Source organism: Thunnus albacares, chromosome 7 (genome assembly GCF_914725855.1).
Source record: "Thunnus albacares chromosome 7, fThuAlb1.1, whole genome shotgun sequence".
Lineage (NCBI taxonomy): Eukaryota > Metazoa > Chordata > Actinopteri > Scombriformes > Scombridae > Thunnus > Thunnus albacares.
The window spans coordinates 9,712,728-9,730,858 of NC_058112.1; the positions used below are offsets into that span (position 1 = coordinate 9,712,728).

At 39.2% G+C, this 18,131-nt stretch overlaps 2 protein-coding genes across 2 annotated transcripts; one reads left to right on the forward strand and one right to left on the reverse strand.

Moving 5' to 3' along the window:
• Window positions 1-456: 456 nt before the first annotated feature.
• On the forward strand, window positions 457-14,170 carry slc25a18 (solute carrier family 25 member 18). The gene is made up of 10 exons (XM_044355759.1): window positions 457-3,059; window positions 4,198-4,564; window positions 4,812-4,934; window positions 9,156-9,211; window positions 9,456-9,546; window positions 10,056-10,171; window positions 10,601-10,787; window positions 11,423-11,586; window positions 12,510-12,585; window positions 12,693-14,170. Exons 2-10 carry the CDS (start codon window positions 4,545-4,547, stop codon window positions 12,832-12,834), a joined length of 975 nt encoding a protein of 324 aa, XP_044211694.1. The 5' UTR covers window positions 457-3,059; window positions 4,198-4,544; the 3' UTR covers window positions 12,835-14,170.
• On the reverse strand, window positions 14,168-17,760 carry atp6v1e1a (ATPase H+ transporting V1 subunit E1a). The gene is made up of 9 exons (XM_044355760.1): window positions 17,570-17,760; window positions 17,257-17,322; window positions 17,049-17,158; window positions 16,235-16,301; window positions 15,978-16,067; window positions 15,832-15,900; window positions 15,620-15,714; window positions 15,355-15,442; window positions 14,168-14,665 (listed from the first exon to the last, which is right to left on the reverse strand). Exons 1-9 carry the CDS (start codon window positions 17,600-17,602, stop codon window positions 14,603-14,605), a joined length of 681 nt encoding a protein of 226 aa, XP_044211695.1. The 5' UTR covers window positions 17,603-17,760; the 3' UTR covers window positions 14,168-14,602.
• Window positions 17,761-18,131: the final 371 nt, after the last annotated feature.

Consider the following 18,131-nt stretch of genomic DNA (forward strand, 5'->3'; position numbering starts at 1 on the left):
CAGTCATTATTTGGCATGTGTTGCTATATTTTTGTTCATTCCCTAGTTCCTGTGCCAATGTTTTTATATACCACCCTCTTTATTTACTCACAACAAAAATAGTTTTCAAACAGTCCTAAATCCTAAAGGCTCAGCTGATCACAGTCGCGGACAGTAACTTGCCAGGTACATTTTCAGACTTGGTAAACAACATCCCTGTAGAGGTTTCAGCGATACGCTACACAGGGGCTCCCTCCATCGCAATATGTGAAAAGTGCATGTTGGTATGAGAGAAGGATGGACAGTGTCAAGTGGCCATTCTGCCCTGCAGGGTTGGTTACACAGATTTCTCCTGTTATATAATATTTTCTTGATTTGTGTTAAGAGCATATCATAAACTTTCAAAATATCGCTAGTTGAAGGTTTACCATGGGGGGAAAAACAAAAACAAAAACATATATGTAGCATACACATCAGGCAAACAACCACCAGAATCAGAAAAAAGGCACTTGTATGTCATGATAAAATTTATTTTCTTTTTTGAAAAAACGCTTTCTCCATAAAGCTTGCATTAATTCAACTACAAAGTATAACACACAGATTTAAATTACCATATCAGTAAAAAAACAAATACAAAAAAAACAATAACAAAAAACCAAAAATAAATAAATAAACAGTTGACAAACTTTCTCATTCAAATACCAAGACTTAAGGTCCAAAACCATTCAAGGGCCCTCTAGAAGCTGCAGCTTTATCACACTTCATAATATTCAAGTCTTAGCCAATAGTTGTGCAAACATTGTAATGTTTGCCCTGAGGGTGGCACTAGAGGAAAGGCCATGTGTTCTTAAAAATTTTAGTTTTGTTATCTTGGAGGCATGAGTGTGAAGCCATGATTAGAGAAATTAACTTTGAAAAATGAAGTTTTCTGGCAAATTCATTTTAATCTGTGAAACTGATTTGGCATGGCTTCAAGGAGAATATATTCTTATGGGAGTGGTACTTGTATGATGTGTTTTGTTTGTTTAAAGGGTCCAAGACCCAGCTAGAGTCATTTTTACATACCTCAACTCATGTTCTGAATTCATGTCATTTACTATGGATTATGACTACAAACACATCAGTTTTTTAGATTTCTGATTTATCAGAGAGAATAACTGAGAAGGTATCACTCCCCCCAAGAGGAGGTAACTTGTATGTTTTACTTTCTAGGAGGGAACACTATTGGATCCACCGTCACATCATGGATTAAATACAGATTATGACTTGAAATGTTTTCTGTAATGTACCTCTATTTGTTGGATATTTAGATTAAGTTGTTTATGATGTTCATCTAGAGCTGAGGTTGAACTTTTTCTGTATATCTATTACAAATCTATTCAAATAAATATATATTTTTTAACATTTTTGAATATACTCAAACATAAAATTGTCAAATTTAAATCTCTATATGTGGTATGAGACATAATGACACTTGTCACGTTGTTTGAAGTGATTTGATTGGCTGTGGTTCCTGTCACTGTTGAAGAGTTTTGATTTGCTGAGGGCCTCTTTATTGTTTTTTCCCCCCTCATCCTATTAGTGGAACATGATTGTCTAATCACCATCAGATCTGTTACTGGGGTGTAGACTACATAACATATCAGTGCTTGTATCCTACTGTTACAGCTGATCTTAAAGAAGACCTGAGGGCTGAAATATCGTCAAAATAAAAGAGCAATGCATATGGAGCCAGAGTGTGTGACACTTTTTTCCTATTCTCAAGTTTGCTTCCAGTGATCAGTACCTCATTACAACCTTTGGTGTGCGTTACTTTTCCACTATAGATTGGAAACGGATAATATTGGATGGATATGGATTATATTACCTTTGGGGCCACATTTTACCTAAAAAGAAAATATTTTTGCTTGGTATATTACAATGTGCTACTGTATAATGAGAGGAGATAACTGGTATCTCTGAGCCATATATTCATGTGTAGTGTAGAAAAATGATTGCATATGTTTCATACATTTAACATACATTTTTATAGTGTCAAAGTCTACTCCTTTATACTTCTTCAATCTATAACTCTGAACATTTTTGTAGTTTAATACGCTAATAAAGAAGTATATTTCTTTGTCCTCAGTGCAAATCTTATGAAAAGTCCTCTGTTGCAAAAGAAGCATGGACAATCTGTGCTGGCTGCTGACCCGCTTGGTTGGATACGCAGACAGGCATCCTCTTACCCAAGTAAATGCTACACATTGATACATTGGCCACATGCAGTTCTGTATTCTCACCAAAATGTATCTTCTTTTTAAATAGTATGGAGAAACCACAAATTTGAAATATGCAAGCCAAATTAGAAAACAATCTTTAACAAAAGATTTTCCCCACTGATGAGAGGAGTGAACACTGATGATTGTTTTTCCATTACCGGGAATCAATATATGAATCAATGCTCATGAAAAAAATAGTTTAAGGGCAATGAGTGGTGGCCGTGGTAGTCACATGCTCTTTTTGTTGATGTCCTTATGTAACTTTTTTGTCCTTTAATTACCTCCTTTTACATATTTCCAGATAATAAAATGCCCCAGTGGCTCAGTGCTAATAATATTGGTATATCATCATTATCTTGGTAGTAACTAAGTCTGAACATTTGTGGCATTCAGTGTGGTACCCTGAGGTGTTATGTAATACTGCAACTCTGGAATAGAGGGCTCATCATAGATGGGAAGCCCTTTTGGTGCTGCTCATTTCGTATATATACACTCTTTAAAACAATACACATTGAGTTAGAGTTTTGGGTATTCGTCTCTGCCGTGTCTGTTGCAGGAGTTGTGGCAGCAGCTACACAGGCATGAGTTTATGTCGAGTTGTGTTAGTGCAGAGCTCTACTGCTGAGGCTGTGTGACACAGGGAGTCACCACGAGAGGGAGGGACTTAGGCAGCAGGACAATGCTGGTGTTTGTGCAACGGCCCCTGAGTGGCGGCTGGCTCTCTCAGATTGCTCTCGCTTGACTACCATTGCTGCACGCATTGTTGAAGTGAAAGGAAAGTGGACAGCTTGATCCTGCCTGTGGGATGCACCGACAGAGGTAAGACCCCAATTCCCCACTGCTATCTCTCTGTGGTTGAAGAAAATTAAGTTTTTTGAAAGCTGTCTCATGGGGCTGTGCTGTGTGAACTGTGTGAGTGGGGTGTTCCTCTGCAGTTTGGGGGAAACAGTGGTCCGGGAGCTGGAGGTTGGCTTGGGTGAGGCACCCTTGTCTGTGTTTTGGCAGGGTCACTACTGTGTGTGAATGGAGCTGAGCTGAAAGAAAGTTTCACAGAAAGAGGCTCAGTGAAAGGCATGTGTAGAATGTGACTAGGATCCAGCAAGGGAAAAGACAAGAGTTTAGAAATAGAGAACAAAAACATATTTGAAGATGAAACTGTGGAAGCGATGGAAAATGACACGAAAAGATAGTCCAAATCAAGATCGGTATATAAAAAAAGCTAAACTGATGTTGCTTCCTCTCCTCTTAAAGGAGAAGACGAGGCGAGGATATAGTGAAGGTTTACAGCGGTAAAAATAGAGGCAGAATGGAGGTGGAGAGATTAAGAGAGAGATTAATTAGAGAGCTGAGGGAAGGGGGACGTCAGGAGGGGAAAAGGCAGAAAAAGAAGGGAAGAATCGCTGGACATAGTAAATAGAAGAGAAGAGCTGTGAACGTCAGATAAGGTTTCAACAGCATTTGTATTATCTGGAATCACACTTCTTGGGCTAGACTACAAACTTTTGTTCCAGATCATAAAGAAAGAAAAAAAACTTCCAACCTCTCTTCAAATCTCCTTTTTGGTCCTTTGTAAATGTGGTAAATGAATACCGTTAAGCCCCTCATTTTCAGTTCTGCCCTCCTTGCTAGATCAAATACCCTTATCCCTTTTAGCTGGCAGATTAGAGAGACTCAAGATGTTCTGTCTCAGTGTGGTAGTCCTGGGATATGCCGCTATTCACATTTATGAATGAGCAAGTCTGGATTTTACAGACCCTGATACTGAACCTGAGGTGTGTCAATCCTCCGTCACAACCAAAAGCCCTCCTAATATTTTATAAAGCCATTGCAAATGTCTATTCAGCGGGGCTTTGAGGAAGAAAATATATCTATCATGCAGAATAGAGAAACTTTGGTCTCATTTGCACTCTTTAGAAGTATTTAATCCACAATAACTGCATGTGTTTTGTTGTTCCAGGCAGCAGGAGAGAGATTGGGTTGTGGTGTGAGGTACAACAAAGCAGAAGGGCTGGCCAGAAGACACAGGTCCAACATTGCTGATTTTTGGCCACAACAGAAAAAAAGGCGTCCACTCCTGCTGGAGAAAGGAGAAGAAGGCAGTCCTGTGCTGCCACATTAAAAGAAGCAGTGAGCAGCATTTGTTGCGTGTTGAGCTGCAGTGACAACTTTGGGCTGCGTGTTGAAGTGTGGGAAGGAAGAGGAAGGGGAAGAAGGAGAGGAGGGGGAGGAGGAGGAGGAGGAGGAGGAGAAGTAGGTGGAGGAGGAAGAGAGGAGTAGTGGGCCTAGAGCCCAAACACAGGCAGGATGGCAGAGAAAAAAGTTAGGTAAGTATCTTTACCTTGTTTGTTTAGCTTAATTGAGAATGTATTCATTAAATTGAAGCAACAGCTATGTTAATGTTGGTCCCTTACATTCTCTTTGTGTGTGTGTGTGTGTGTGTGTGTGTGTGTGTGTGTGTGTGCATCCTTGTCATGAAATGGATGTGTCATTTGCATGGCTTGTGTTGTTGACTGCATGTAAATGGGTCTGTGCATGCATGTATGCCGTGTGTCTATGTTGATCCCTTTGCAGCCTCCCTGCTAAGCTGATTAATGGGGGCGTGGCAGGGCTGGTTGGTGTGACATGTGTATTTCCTATTGACCTGGCCAAGACCCGCCTACAGAACCAGCAGGGCGTCCAAGTCTACAAAGGAATGTGAGTAGGGCTCCCCTGGCCCGTGTTAGCCCGCCACTGTCATTGATCTGCCACATATAAAGATAAAGGCTTTAGCATTACTGCAATTTTGTTTTTGTCTTAGCATCACCCAGCGAGACTTTTAAAATGATTTCTGTTGAGAAAAAGTTCCAAAATGCATCTTTCCCTTTAAGGTTTAAGACAAAGGATAAAGGCTTTTGACCAATCCTCTTTGTGCACTGACAAAACTTTGTGTATGCAAATGTATACAAAACAGATATGACTGTTTCAAAACTGTAAAACCTTTTCAAATATCTGCATCCCCCATGTTATTAATGGTGTTAAATGTGCTCTCTGGTTAACAGCAGTCTCTAATTTGAGCTACAAACAAATCAAAAATATTTAGATTACCATGTCTCATACTTTTCCACTGAATCTCAGAGGGTGGAGTATCATTGTTTAACATTCTCTACCCATATTTGGTGCAGTTTGGTAAGTTTGTAGAAAACACACTCATGGGATCATATTAAGGGAATGGTTGCATAGAGTGTTTTTTTTAATGAACTGCCATGGTATTTTTTTTTAGTTTTGATGTATATGGATTGTAAGTATGTAAATGTTATTTATATAGCACCTTTCTCGTGCTTCAGTCAAATAAATAGAACAAAGATAAACAATAGATAAAATACACAAGGTGAAAAACAGACATAAAACACAAGTTAAAACATAAAATACCACATGCTACCTAAATGCCTGTCTGAACAGATGGGCTTTAACTGCTTTTTAGGAGTCCACACAGTCTAGAGACCTCAGACTTATTAGGTGCTGCTGACTGGAATGCATGATCTCCCCAAGTCTTAAAATGTGTCAGAGGGACACTTTGAAGACCCTGGTTAGAGGACCTAAAAGCTCGGCTCATGGTGTGGGGGCGCAGAAGGTCCAAGGCATAACATGGAGCCTGGCCATGCAGGGCTCTATAAGTGAGCACCAAGATTTTAAAATGAATTCTAAAATGAAGAGAAAGCCAGTGCAGAAAGGTCAAAAGAGGGGTAATCTGTGACCATCTGTTGGATCATGTTAAAAGCCTAACAGCAGCATTTTGGATGGTTTGTAAATGTTCCAAGGAAGATTTATTAAGGCAGGTAAAAAGAGAGTTACAGTCGTCTAAATGTGATGAGATAAAAGCATGTATTAGCATCTCCATTTCAGCTCTTGACACAACAAGACCCTAGTTTGGCTATGTTTCTTAAGTGAAATAAACATGATTAAGTCAGTGTCCTGATGTAAACATCAAAACTCATGGATTGGTCAGAAATCACACCAAGATTACGCAGACCAGACTGAGAAGATGAGGACTTCAGTTTTATCTGCATTTAACTGCAGGAAAGTATTTGCCATCCAGTTCCTAATTGCATTTCAATGGTTTTGAATACAGACAGTCTATTAAGCTCATCAGGTTATAAGGAAAAGTACAACTGGATGTCATTAGCTTACAAATGATAGGAGATGTTGCTGAAACTACTGATAATCTGCCCTAATGGAAGCATGTATAAGGAGAATAAAATAGGCCCCAGGACAGACTCCTGGGGGACGCCACATGCCAAAGCAGCAGTGTCTGACACACGTTCACCTACAGAGACTGAGAAAGTTCTATCAGTGAGATAAGAGGAGAACCACCCTAATGCAGTCCTACAAATGCCCATCAGGTGTTTTAGCCTGTGGATTAATATGTGGTGGTCAACAGTATCCAATGCTGCGCTAAGGTCCAATAAAACCAAAACAGAACACTCTCCAGCATCTCCAGCCAGTAGGATGTCATTTGAAACCTTAAGGAGAGCTGATTCAGTGGAGTGTAGTTTATGAAAACAAGATTGAAATTTGTCAAACACGCTAGGCAAATCCAATGTTTGAACAAGTTGCTTTTCAACAACCTTTTCTAAAATTTTAGAAAAGAAAGAGAGTTTAGAAATAGACCTTTAGTTCTCTGGCAGGGAGGGGTCCAGGTTAGGTTTCTTCAACAAAGGCTGAACAATATCCTGCTTAAAATAGCTGAGGACACACCCTGATAAAAGAGAGTGGCTTATAATACTAACTAAATAAGGAAGAACAGGACATCTAGTGGGCTTAAAGAGGATTTCATTTTTCTTAACAAGGCTGCAATATCATCTATAGAGACTGGACAAAAGGAATCCAAGGAACATTTACAACCTTATCTATAAAATAATTAAGAAAGTTATTGCAGTCACTGGTAGAGAAAATTGGCACATTTGGAGTGCCCGGAGGGACAATATTGTTCATTGTATCACACAGGACTGTAGGATTTATCTTGCTGGAAGATATTAGATTACAGAAATATGCAGATCTCTCAGCCTCCGCATTGTCATTGTGGATAGCCATGAGCTCTTTGAGATGCAACCAGTGTACTTCAAGCTTCGTGGCTTTCCACAAGCGCTCAGTCATCCGACATTTGCGCCCAAAACTCTGCAGTTTCATTTATCCATGGAGATGAATTTATGGATGGGATTTTTCTAAGCTTTATCCAGCACCAAGGAGCAGTGATTGCCATCCTTTAAAACAATGTTGCTGTCAAAAATCATAGAGAAATTCACTGCTGCAGCCTCATTTATGAAACAGGTGCGTCTCATATGCAAAGGAGACTGAGACTCCAATTTAAAACAAATATCAAATAAAATACATTTGTAGGCACTGCCAATAAGGATATGGATTGTCTTACTACTGTATGTAAAACCTGACAGTAGTTTTAAGGAAGGCACCAAAACTACAATTTCATACTCTTTTACCTCAGTTTGTATTCGTACAAATCAAGAGATGCAGAGAAAAAGACAGATTCAGTGTCCTTAAAAGACAAACTGACCCTGAATTTCTTACTACACACATCTGGTCAGCATCTATTTTGCTGGTTGATTAGGCGTGGCCATCCTGTGTTTAGCAGCGCAGGCATGTTTATACTGTGAGTCAGACATGGAAAAATAGCAGGGATCACTCATTCCCTTTTATTTTTGTGTTCTTTGCAAAGAAAAACATTGGTAACACTTTCTATTAAGCCCAAATCTATAATGCATTATAAATGTACTAATAATACTTTATAATCTGCTTATAGCACTGTGTTATTATAGTTATAAGCACTTATAAATATTCATAATGCTTTATAACAATAATCTCAACACATTATAAAGCATTTTATAATGACTTATAAGGTCAAGTATCATAATACTTCATAATTGCTGGTCACTCACTGACATTTTTTTGCAAGGATCATAGTGTATTATAATGCTTATAGTTGTAATACGTCATAATCATTTTATAATGCATTATAATCATTTGCCAAGTTCTTTTTAAGGAGTCACTTTCGTTGATCAAACGTTTACATAAAAGTAAAATATACAGCTACAGGTAAAGTAAAAATAGTTTCAGGTACTATCTATAATTTGAGTCAATTGAGTTTTTTGGGGAAACATTACATTAGTGAAATGTAAATATCCATCATTCCGTTGTTGATCATCAAATAAATGTTACGTTTTGGGTTGTTCTTGCATAGATTTAATGATATTTTTTTCCCCCATTTTACTTAAAGCAAACAATGACCACTTATAATGACTTATAAGCAGCTTGTAATGTATTATATATACCTATATATAATATATATACCTATATACCTCAGGAATTTCATTACTTCACTTAAAGCACCCAATGACCACTTACAGTAACTTATAATCACATTATAATGTATTATAACAGTGATTATAATGTTATAAAATGATTATAATGTATTACAAATATGAGAATTATAATACACTATGATCCTTGCAAAAAAATTATTGTTATAAAGCATGGATATTTATGAGTGCTTATAACTATAATAACACAGTGCTATAAGCAGATTATAACGCATTATAAGTATGTTTATAATGCATTATAGACATGGGCGCCATAGAAAGTGTTACAAAAACATTTTTACATAACTGCTCATCTGGTTCATTGACATCACAGGTCTCTGTCCAGTTTGTTGTTGGAACAGGGCATAAGTCATTATGCTAATTATGTAAAGGTCTGGCTGGTGATGAAGTGTAATACTACAGTTTTGATCTGATTGGAACACATGTCTGTAAGTAGAGTTAATAGTGAAAGACATGAACATTGTTAAGTTGTATTTTAGGACCAAACTCTTTCAGATATTGTTATTTGAAAAACTGACAAATGTTTTCTGTTTTGTCTTTAAAGGTTAGACTGTCTGGCAAAGACGGTACGCTCGGAAGGCTATTTTGGATGCTACAGAGGTATTCTATGCGTTTCTAATCCGTGTGACAAACAACTCTACAACTGTACTTTACTATAACATAATCTGACTGCCTACGCTGTTGTTTCTCCTGTGAGCCCTCAATCTTTTTATCATAATAACCAAAGTCTTCTGACCTCAGCCCACAGTGGCAACCTATAAGCTGCTGTGTAGGTTGATTCTATTTGTGTGGCTTAGCGGAAACGGTTGTGTGTCACTGTCATCAGCCTGTTTGTCTTTCACAGGTGCAGCAGTGAACCTCACTCTTGTCACACCAGAGAAAGCCATCAAACTGGCCGCCAATGACGTCTTCAGACAGAAGCTCTCCAAGGATGGGTGAACTTGACTTTTGTCTTTCAATGATACATCATATGATGAAGGCACATTAAAATAACCAAGCTAAATGCTAATATCTTTATTTATACCAAACAGAGATTAGATATACTGTAGATTTTAATGTTATATTAAATAATTCATATCATGGGGGATTATTTTTTGCTAATCGATATGATTTAAGATCGCTGTTGTCTCTTCGTTTCATTGCAGCCTGAAACCAGAGAGCCAATCTATAAGTTAGTTTTAAATTACTGAAATATTGTGATCTATTGCCTGTATTACATCATATCAGTATCAATACCTGGAGCAATACTAATTCTGAACTTGTATTCATTATACTTTCAGAAATATCACTATTAGTCTAGTCATATTTATTTAAAAAATGTCCTTAAGCATTAACTTAAGAGTCCCATTCCTACTCTCATGAAATCTCATAAGGAAACATGGCCTGTTATGACTGAAACCTACTGTTGTTAATGCTTTATATCTGGTACTTTTTGTGTCATCAGTCATTTGCCTCTATGGGGGGAGGTTCTGGCAGGGTGTGGAGCTGGGACCTGTCAGGTGGTAGTCACCACTCCCATGGAGATGCTCAAGATCCAGCTACAGGACGCAGGAAGGCTGGGTGAGTTGGTCACTGAATGCATTTAATGTTCAATGCTTCAAAATAGTTGTTGTGCACCATTATCAGGATGTATTGTGTCAATGTTTATGGACGTGTAAATAGATGCAATGCACTGAAATTCAGGAGGTGAATCAAAAACTCTGAAAATGTGACTTTTTAACTTACTATTACTGCGATAAATACTATGATTGATTTGGTAACGGTTTAGTCATATACTATTTCTCTCAATAAATAAGGCCCAATGTGAGTGTTCACATATTGTTGATAAAACTTAAAAGATGAAAGATGTGGCATCCGTCTTTTCACCCATTTACTTTCTCATTAAATATTGGAAAACCAAAGGTTGGTGGCCCGTCCTTTGTTCAGTAACACAAACACTCACAGTGATGGCTGCAGGGTTACATTAGTCTACATGTGTTTTTCCATCAGCTGCCCAAAGGTCTGTCCCAACTCCAGCTCAGGCTGCTGCTCCTGGTCCAGCTCCATCGTTGGTGGCCCCCCCACCAGCTCGGCCGACGCCTCCACAACGGCCCTCGGCCACCAGCATCACCGTAGAGCTGCTGAAGACTCGTGGCCTGGCTGGCCTCTACAGGGGGGCAGGAGCCACCTTAATGAGGTGAAACACACATAAAAACATAAACACACACACACACTCATCCCCTTACTTAAAGTATGTGCCAATTGTCCTGCGTTTTTCTCTTTTTTACTTCTAAAGCACATGTATGTACACTTTCACTATACATTCACATCTCATATATCACCACCTAAAGTAAAATAAGCCAGCAGCACACTGTTGCTCATATTTGATTCTCAGTCTACGACATTATACATTTCAGACTTTGCTCTTGCGTTGGAAACCTTGAAAAGATTTCATGTACATGACCGTGCACAATAGCTTGTGTTCTGCAGCTCTGTCTTCTATTCAACTCTGCCATTGTTCCTGTGATGAGTTGATTTTCAGATTGCATAACCCACACTGTGCTGGTTGCATTTCCTGACAACTCTGTTAATCAACACCGATCAATAGATTCCTGCAGCTATGTCTGGCTGCTATGCTGCAGTTGAATGGGGCCATGTCTCATTCTCTGTCCCTGCCTCACCCCTCTGACGTCACTCTCTCTCACTCATCTTTTGTCCCACTCATTTTCAGTCTATCCCATTTCTTCCTCCTTGACACAATCTACAATACAGTCTTTTACATTTTCTTTCTATCTCATTAAACCAAACATTAAAAAATATCCTATTTTTCAGGGATGTCCCCTTCTCAATGATCTACTTCCCGCTGTTTGCCAACCTGAACGCGCTGGGTCGGGAAACAGCTGGTGGTGCGCAGGCCCGGGCGCCATTCTGGCAGTCCTTCATGGCCGGTTGTACCGCAGGCTCAGTGGCAGCTGTGGCTGTTACACCACTGGATGGTGAGTGGGAAGAGAGAGAGAGAGACATAGTAGGATAGGAGCTGGGGTGTAAAAGGGGGCTTAAACCTCTTCTACTCACAAAGACCACAGGTGTATATATACCTACCCAGCATTGCAAAGCCTCATTCTAAATTGGTATAAACACATCACATCATATTTTAAAGCAAGACTATGTAACTTTCGAAAGAAGAGGTAACATAAACTTCCTCTTACAAATTAAAAGTTAAATCCATAAGCAATAAAATACACTGTTGCTGAATTCAATGCACTTATGGATTTTGTCGCTACAGCTTCACTTGGTTTGGCATGACCAGTAGCTTTTAGTCGACAAGTTTAGCTAATGTTTGCAAAACTTCACATAGATATTGTTGTGTGTAACATTACTGAGTCTATTCACTTCTTAACTCTCCTCTACTTGTGCTACAGTCACACTATAGTCTCAAATCCACATCTACACACCCAAACAGGTTTTGAGTACGTGGTGTGCTCAAACTGGAAAAGTGATGACATTAAGTAATTAAGTCAACAGTTGATATGCATACTAAAAACTGTTCATGGACACTGTTCCCCCATAGTGTCAAGGAAATTGAGGAGCTACTCACAGCTTGGAAAAAAGTAATTGTGGATGGTGGTGAAACATCCACAATGAATCCAGGAGCACCACAGAAAAAAATCATTTGAATTTTTGTTAAGTTTACCTGCAGGTGGCCTTCTGAAGTTTCTTGTATAATAAAACACAAAAAATGGCATACTATGAAGATTACTATACACTGTATACAATTAGTATGTAGTATGGAATTGAGATGCTGTACGTTCACCATTATCTTGTAATTGTTGCAACAGTGGCTGCTGTTTGCTTTAACTGACTGTCATTTTTGAGTTTATGTAATGACGGTGCATCCTTGTTTTAAATACTCATACAGTAATAAAGACTCGTCTGCAAACCTTGCAAAAAGGTGAGGGGGAGGACACGTACAAAGGAATTGTTGACTGCACAGGGTAAGACTACAGTATATGATTAAACATTTAGCACATTTCAGTAAATATAAAAGGGCGTAGTAACATATGCTTTTATTAACTTCCTTCCTCTCTGTGTACTTCTGCAGGCGCATCTTGAGGCGGGAGGGCCCATCAGCATTCCTCAAGGGTGCAACGTGTCGCGCTTTAGTCATCGCCCCTCTTTTTGGCATTGCGCAAGGTGTCTACTTTCTCGGGGTAGGGGAGACGGTGCTAGGGTTGCTGGGATAGCAGTGCTTGGCATGGTGGCGGCGGTCGCGTTGTCTCTGTACAGATAATTTGCTGTGTTAATCTGCGGTGCATGCACAACCGAGTGAATACAGAGAGGGTAAAGACGGCCACTATCTGCTAACCAAAGGATGAGGGAACAGTCCGAGATATGGGGAAGCTCTTTTTACTAATATGTGGATCAAGCGGTTCACACTAATCATGTTTCTTTAGGTTTCCAACATGCTGTCAACAGGGTTCTGTAGGTTAAACAGGGTCTCTGTGTATGTGTGTGACTAATCTGACGGTATGTGTCCCAAGTTGTCTGGGTTATCCCAGCGTGCTTGCTGCAATTTGTCTGGAGCTCCTTTCACCTGGGAGAAATAATTATGTCTGGTTGTTAAGAGAGTTTCTGCACGTTGTTCGGGGCTGCTAGCAAACAAGCCTACCAATCTGACCATTTGTTTGGTTGTGACGAAAAACCGTGCATCATCCAATGTAAGTGACAAATCCCCCTTTCAATCTTGATCAAAAGCTAATATTGCATAATGTTTGATGTCAGAGTCTGAACTGGGTATTTGGCTTGACTTCAAATGCCAATCATTTAGATTTCAATGTTTGATGTCTTTCTCTGGAAAAGGAGCTTGATCTCCTTCTGCCTACGCTGTTACGTATTCCTCCCACTCCATCCGTGAGGTCTGAGTTGTAATCTTGGATTCCTTCACTGGATTGGAAGGTGCTGCCTGTCAGTGTCTCTAAGGTAATTTGTTAATCTGATGGTAATGCTTTAATCCCTGTATTAGCGTACAATATACCCTAACACACAGCTCACTCCCTGCCTAAAGGCCACAGACTGCTGGGCCTTTAGGCTTGTCTTGTAGCCTTGACTTCCTCTTCTTCACAGCTTGGAAGGGTTTAAATAAAACCTGTGAGAAGCCAAGGGCTGCTACTGCTTAGATATACATGTCGCTTCAAATGTTGTGCGCACAATAACTAAAAAAAATGCAATTAAAGCCTTATCACTGCTGTTAGTTTTTAAAGCATCAAAACTGTAAGTCTTAAATGAATTCAGTGGAATCGGTTGTGTTTAAATATTGTTTTGGTACTTGAGTCCAATTTAGCACAGACAATTATAATTGTTAGACCCATGGAGGGAGTATGGCACCTTGTCTTGCCAACTGTTTGCCATTACTTAAGTCCACTGGGTGGCACTAAAAGCTTTTTTTACATTTTTAATGGAAGACACATTTTGATGTGGCTAGTGTACCTAGGCTACTACATTTTCCTCATTGTAGAGTGAACATAGCCTGAGTAATTGTTTGTTTACAAGCTGTAAATAAAGATATCTCATACATGCTGATTTCTCTGTGTCACACACATTTATTACTTTGGTTTTTGTTCCTGAACAACCTTTCTGTCTACACACCCACACACACATAAAAACTGTTAATTTCTCTTACAAAAAAAAAAAAAGCTATATATTTGGCAAATGTTGCATTTGCATTGCAGTTTAAAGCAGTCCTTGGGTAACCCCTGGAAAGGTAAAGAAGGTGGCACTTGAACATATGTAAAAGTGCATTTGTTGTTGGATTAATTCTCAGTCCATTAGTACACAAATCCAAATACTGTAAATCAGCATATCCGTAGCATCCCATTAAGTGAGTCAGGGTTTTCTTTGACCCTGATGACTGGCGGGTGATTGTACAGACTCTTGCTTACTGTATCCATCAAACAGTCTGTGGTCACCTTATATATCCCCCCTGTGTCCGCACTGCTCTCTTCAAATCCATCGTTAATCCGTGAACTTGCGGTTGGGGTTGACACCAAACAAGGCCACTCTGATTTCAGGCATCATCTGTCAGGGGTGAAGTCAGGATATAAAATAAAACAAAATAAAATTTGAAAAGTGACCTGAATAAATGTGTAGAAAAAAATAGGAATGATGCTGCCATATTTTCCCCTTGTTTCTTTAATGGACATAAAGGGAAGTTATCTAATAAACTATGACCTACAGTACTGGATTTTCTAAAAATTATGGAAGCTTCTTGCTTGCAAAAACACTTTTTTACAGATTAGCTATGTGGGTGCATCAGCAGCTGTGTGTAGGAAGCAGTGAACATTTGGGAAGCAAACTAAATGCCCCTGAACATAAATTTTCTTTGTGAAACACGTAACAACAGGTACTGTAAACACAAAGTATGAATAAAGTGTAATTACTTGATAAAGCTATATATATGAAATTGAAATGAGCACACAGTTAATTGTGCCACCTTCCCTAAATCCACACAGTAAAACTGAGAATTTGTGTTTCCCTACATATAAAAGATTGCTAAATTAAGTAACACCCAATTTGACTGTGGTAAATTTGTGTGAAGCATGACAGTCTTGCATAAATTATCCATATAAATTTTCACTTTAACCCTCATACCTGTAGGTTATAAGGTTTGATGGAATAGCTACTGGGCTGTGCTGCCCCCCACAGACAAACAGCAGGAACTACTTTTAATGTGTTGTAATAGTAATACATTATGATAGTTACTCTACCTGTTGTCCCATAAGCTCTAGCCTGCTCTCCAGAGTGTTGGAAACTTTGATCTTCCCGTTATCATTATACATCTCAACTCCTCCGCAGCTGTTAGAACAAACACACGTATTGTAAATATGACCGAACCAATGTCAGTTTAAATATTCATTTTCTTTGCCTTTTTCAAACATGATCACAAAAATAATCTGACAATTCATTTAAGATCAAGGAGTGACAGTTGACGTTAAAATGTAACATGCTGAAAAGTACATGAAATTATCTCACATGTCTGATGGAAGGAAACGCTCCGTGTCGATTTTGACGAGTATGTTGCTTTTCACTGCCTCTTTGTAAATAGGGATGTTCTTATTAACCGCAGCCTGTGAGGAAATAATATATAAAAAGACTTAAAACCAAACTCCACCATCTATCATAAATGCAACAAGACTCTTGTGACGATCTGTGATTTCCTTCACCGTTAGTCAGCTCAACCTCACCTGGACCATTTCTACATCCTGTTGCCGACAGCGAATGGTAACTTTCGGTTCCAGGAGTCGGTAGAAGCCCTGAAGAGTGGAAAAGCTCAAACTCAGTTCAACTCAGTTGGTTTACCTGTATACCCTTTTGACTGAATTTACTGTACCTGAAGCAACAGGCCCTCCAACAGTGTTGAGTACCTAGCAGGGTCCAGGGCAATCTCTGCAAGTCTTTGACGGGCCTCATTCAACAAATCCTGAGACAAGAACATAGGTAGAAAACAGAAAAATGCTTTTATTTTACACGTTTCTTATAAACACTCTCATTCCTATAATGTAGAATCAGTCACATTTATGAAATTGTATTGTCAGTGATAACGGTTGTGTAAGATGAACTGAACGAGAATATGTGACCATCTCTAACCGTGATCATGTCGTCACGGGCTTTCAACACCTTCAGCCTCGCTTGGTTCATCAGGTTGGACATCTGTCTGTGGGGAGTGGGAGGACGAGTCAATGAGTAATTAGCCGCACACATTAACATGTAATACAGCAACCCTGTAACATATTTCTCTTACATGATACCCAGTTCTCACAACACATCGAATTCATGGATTTTGAGAAGCAGACGTGAAGACATTAGTGCTAAAAGTCTTCATGTTAAGAGTTCAGCACCTTGGTAGGGGATGTAATTACATTACATCTAGCCTAAATATATTTGTATTGCTCTTTTATCAACACTCAATGCCAGTGAGGGCATGTTGAGATTAAAAAGGCAACCATACCTCAGAGAACCAGGTGACAGCAAAGTAAAAAAACAAGGTACAGGCCAGAAAAGGAGAGTGGAGATTTCTATAAGAACCTTTATTTTAGTGTGCTGTGTGATCCTTGTCTATCACTTCAAGTCCACGTACCTGCACATGAGATGCAGGAAGGCTAAGAATGTTTGTCATTATTTATTAAAGCCAAAGCTGTACAAGCATGGATCAAAACAACAAATGTAAATGTAAACTAGCTTGGTCAGAATCTGGACTTCAATCAATCCAATTTTGAATTTGTACCAGGACTTGCTGTTCACTCAACTCAATGGACTTTATTGGCATTAAAGCATGAAAGCCAGAACAGATTTGCAATGAGTCCAAATGGGTGAACACCATTTGTAGGGCATTGCTCACATTTCAGGAGTGTGTGTAAAAAGGCTCAAACTACTATCCCCCATGGCGAATGACATAACTCACATTTTCTTATGCTGTTCAATCTGCTTTTCCTTCTTCTCGTAGTATTCCATGATTTTCACCCTCTGAGTCTGTACTAGACGACCTTTCTCAATGTTGAACTCTTCCTCTGCCTGTAAACAGATGGGTATGACAAGGCCCTTTACTGGTGACTGCAGCAAAAAAAAAAAAAAAAAATCACAAGACTGACAGACAAACAGACTTCAATTACCTTCGCATCAATTTCCTCAACTTTCTCATTGGCCTCTTGCTCAATGAAGGCCATCATGTGCTTGATCTGCCACAAGGGACAAACAGAAAAAAGTTTGTTCAAATTCAAATGTCTGACCAAGTTCAACCTTTATGTATCAATTTTCAAAAATGTAAGTACAAACCAAGAAACAACCTCGAAAAAAAGATTAAACAGCTACACGTAACGGTGGTCCTGTATTTTGGCTAACGTTACTTTTGTTTACCTAGATAACAAAGTTGTTGTCACCTCGGTTAAGTCAATTTAGTTACTTTCCCAATATTGCTTACTTTACCTGTTTCTGTACATCAGCATCGGTGAGCGCCATATTTGTTCTTTAATATGTTTTGTTGATTTAAAGTCTGTAAAAATAAGTCCTGTCGTTACTTGTACGGTCCAGTCCACCAGCAACAGCTTGGGGTACAGACTTCTTCTCCCCTGCTTGTTTCACGTCGAAGCGCCTCAGTTTTTTTTCCCACCCGCATTCCGAGAAGACCCGCCCTCCCCTGTTTTTTATTGGCAAGTGCTCGATGATTTCGTTGGTTAGATTGGTTAGATTTAGGCATGAGGAATTAGATGGTTGGCTTAGGGTAAAAATATCAGGATCAGAGCCAATCAGAGGCAGAATAAGGCGGGTCTTCACAGAATGCGGGTGGGAAAAAGTAACGCCGTCGAAGCGTCGGAGCAGCTAAAACAAGGGAAACAAAACTTCCGGTCCTAACTTTCAAAATAATATGCGTATTTAATAGTCAAATAAATCCTTGGAACGGGGAAAAAAGTGTGAGCGACACTTTTTTTTCTGTCGAAAATACGTAATTTCTGTCGAGCAACATTTATCAAAAGTGTCGAGCTACCTA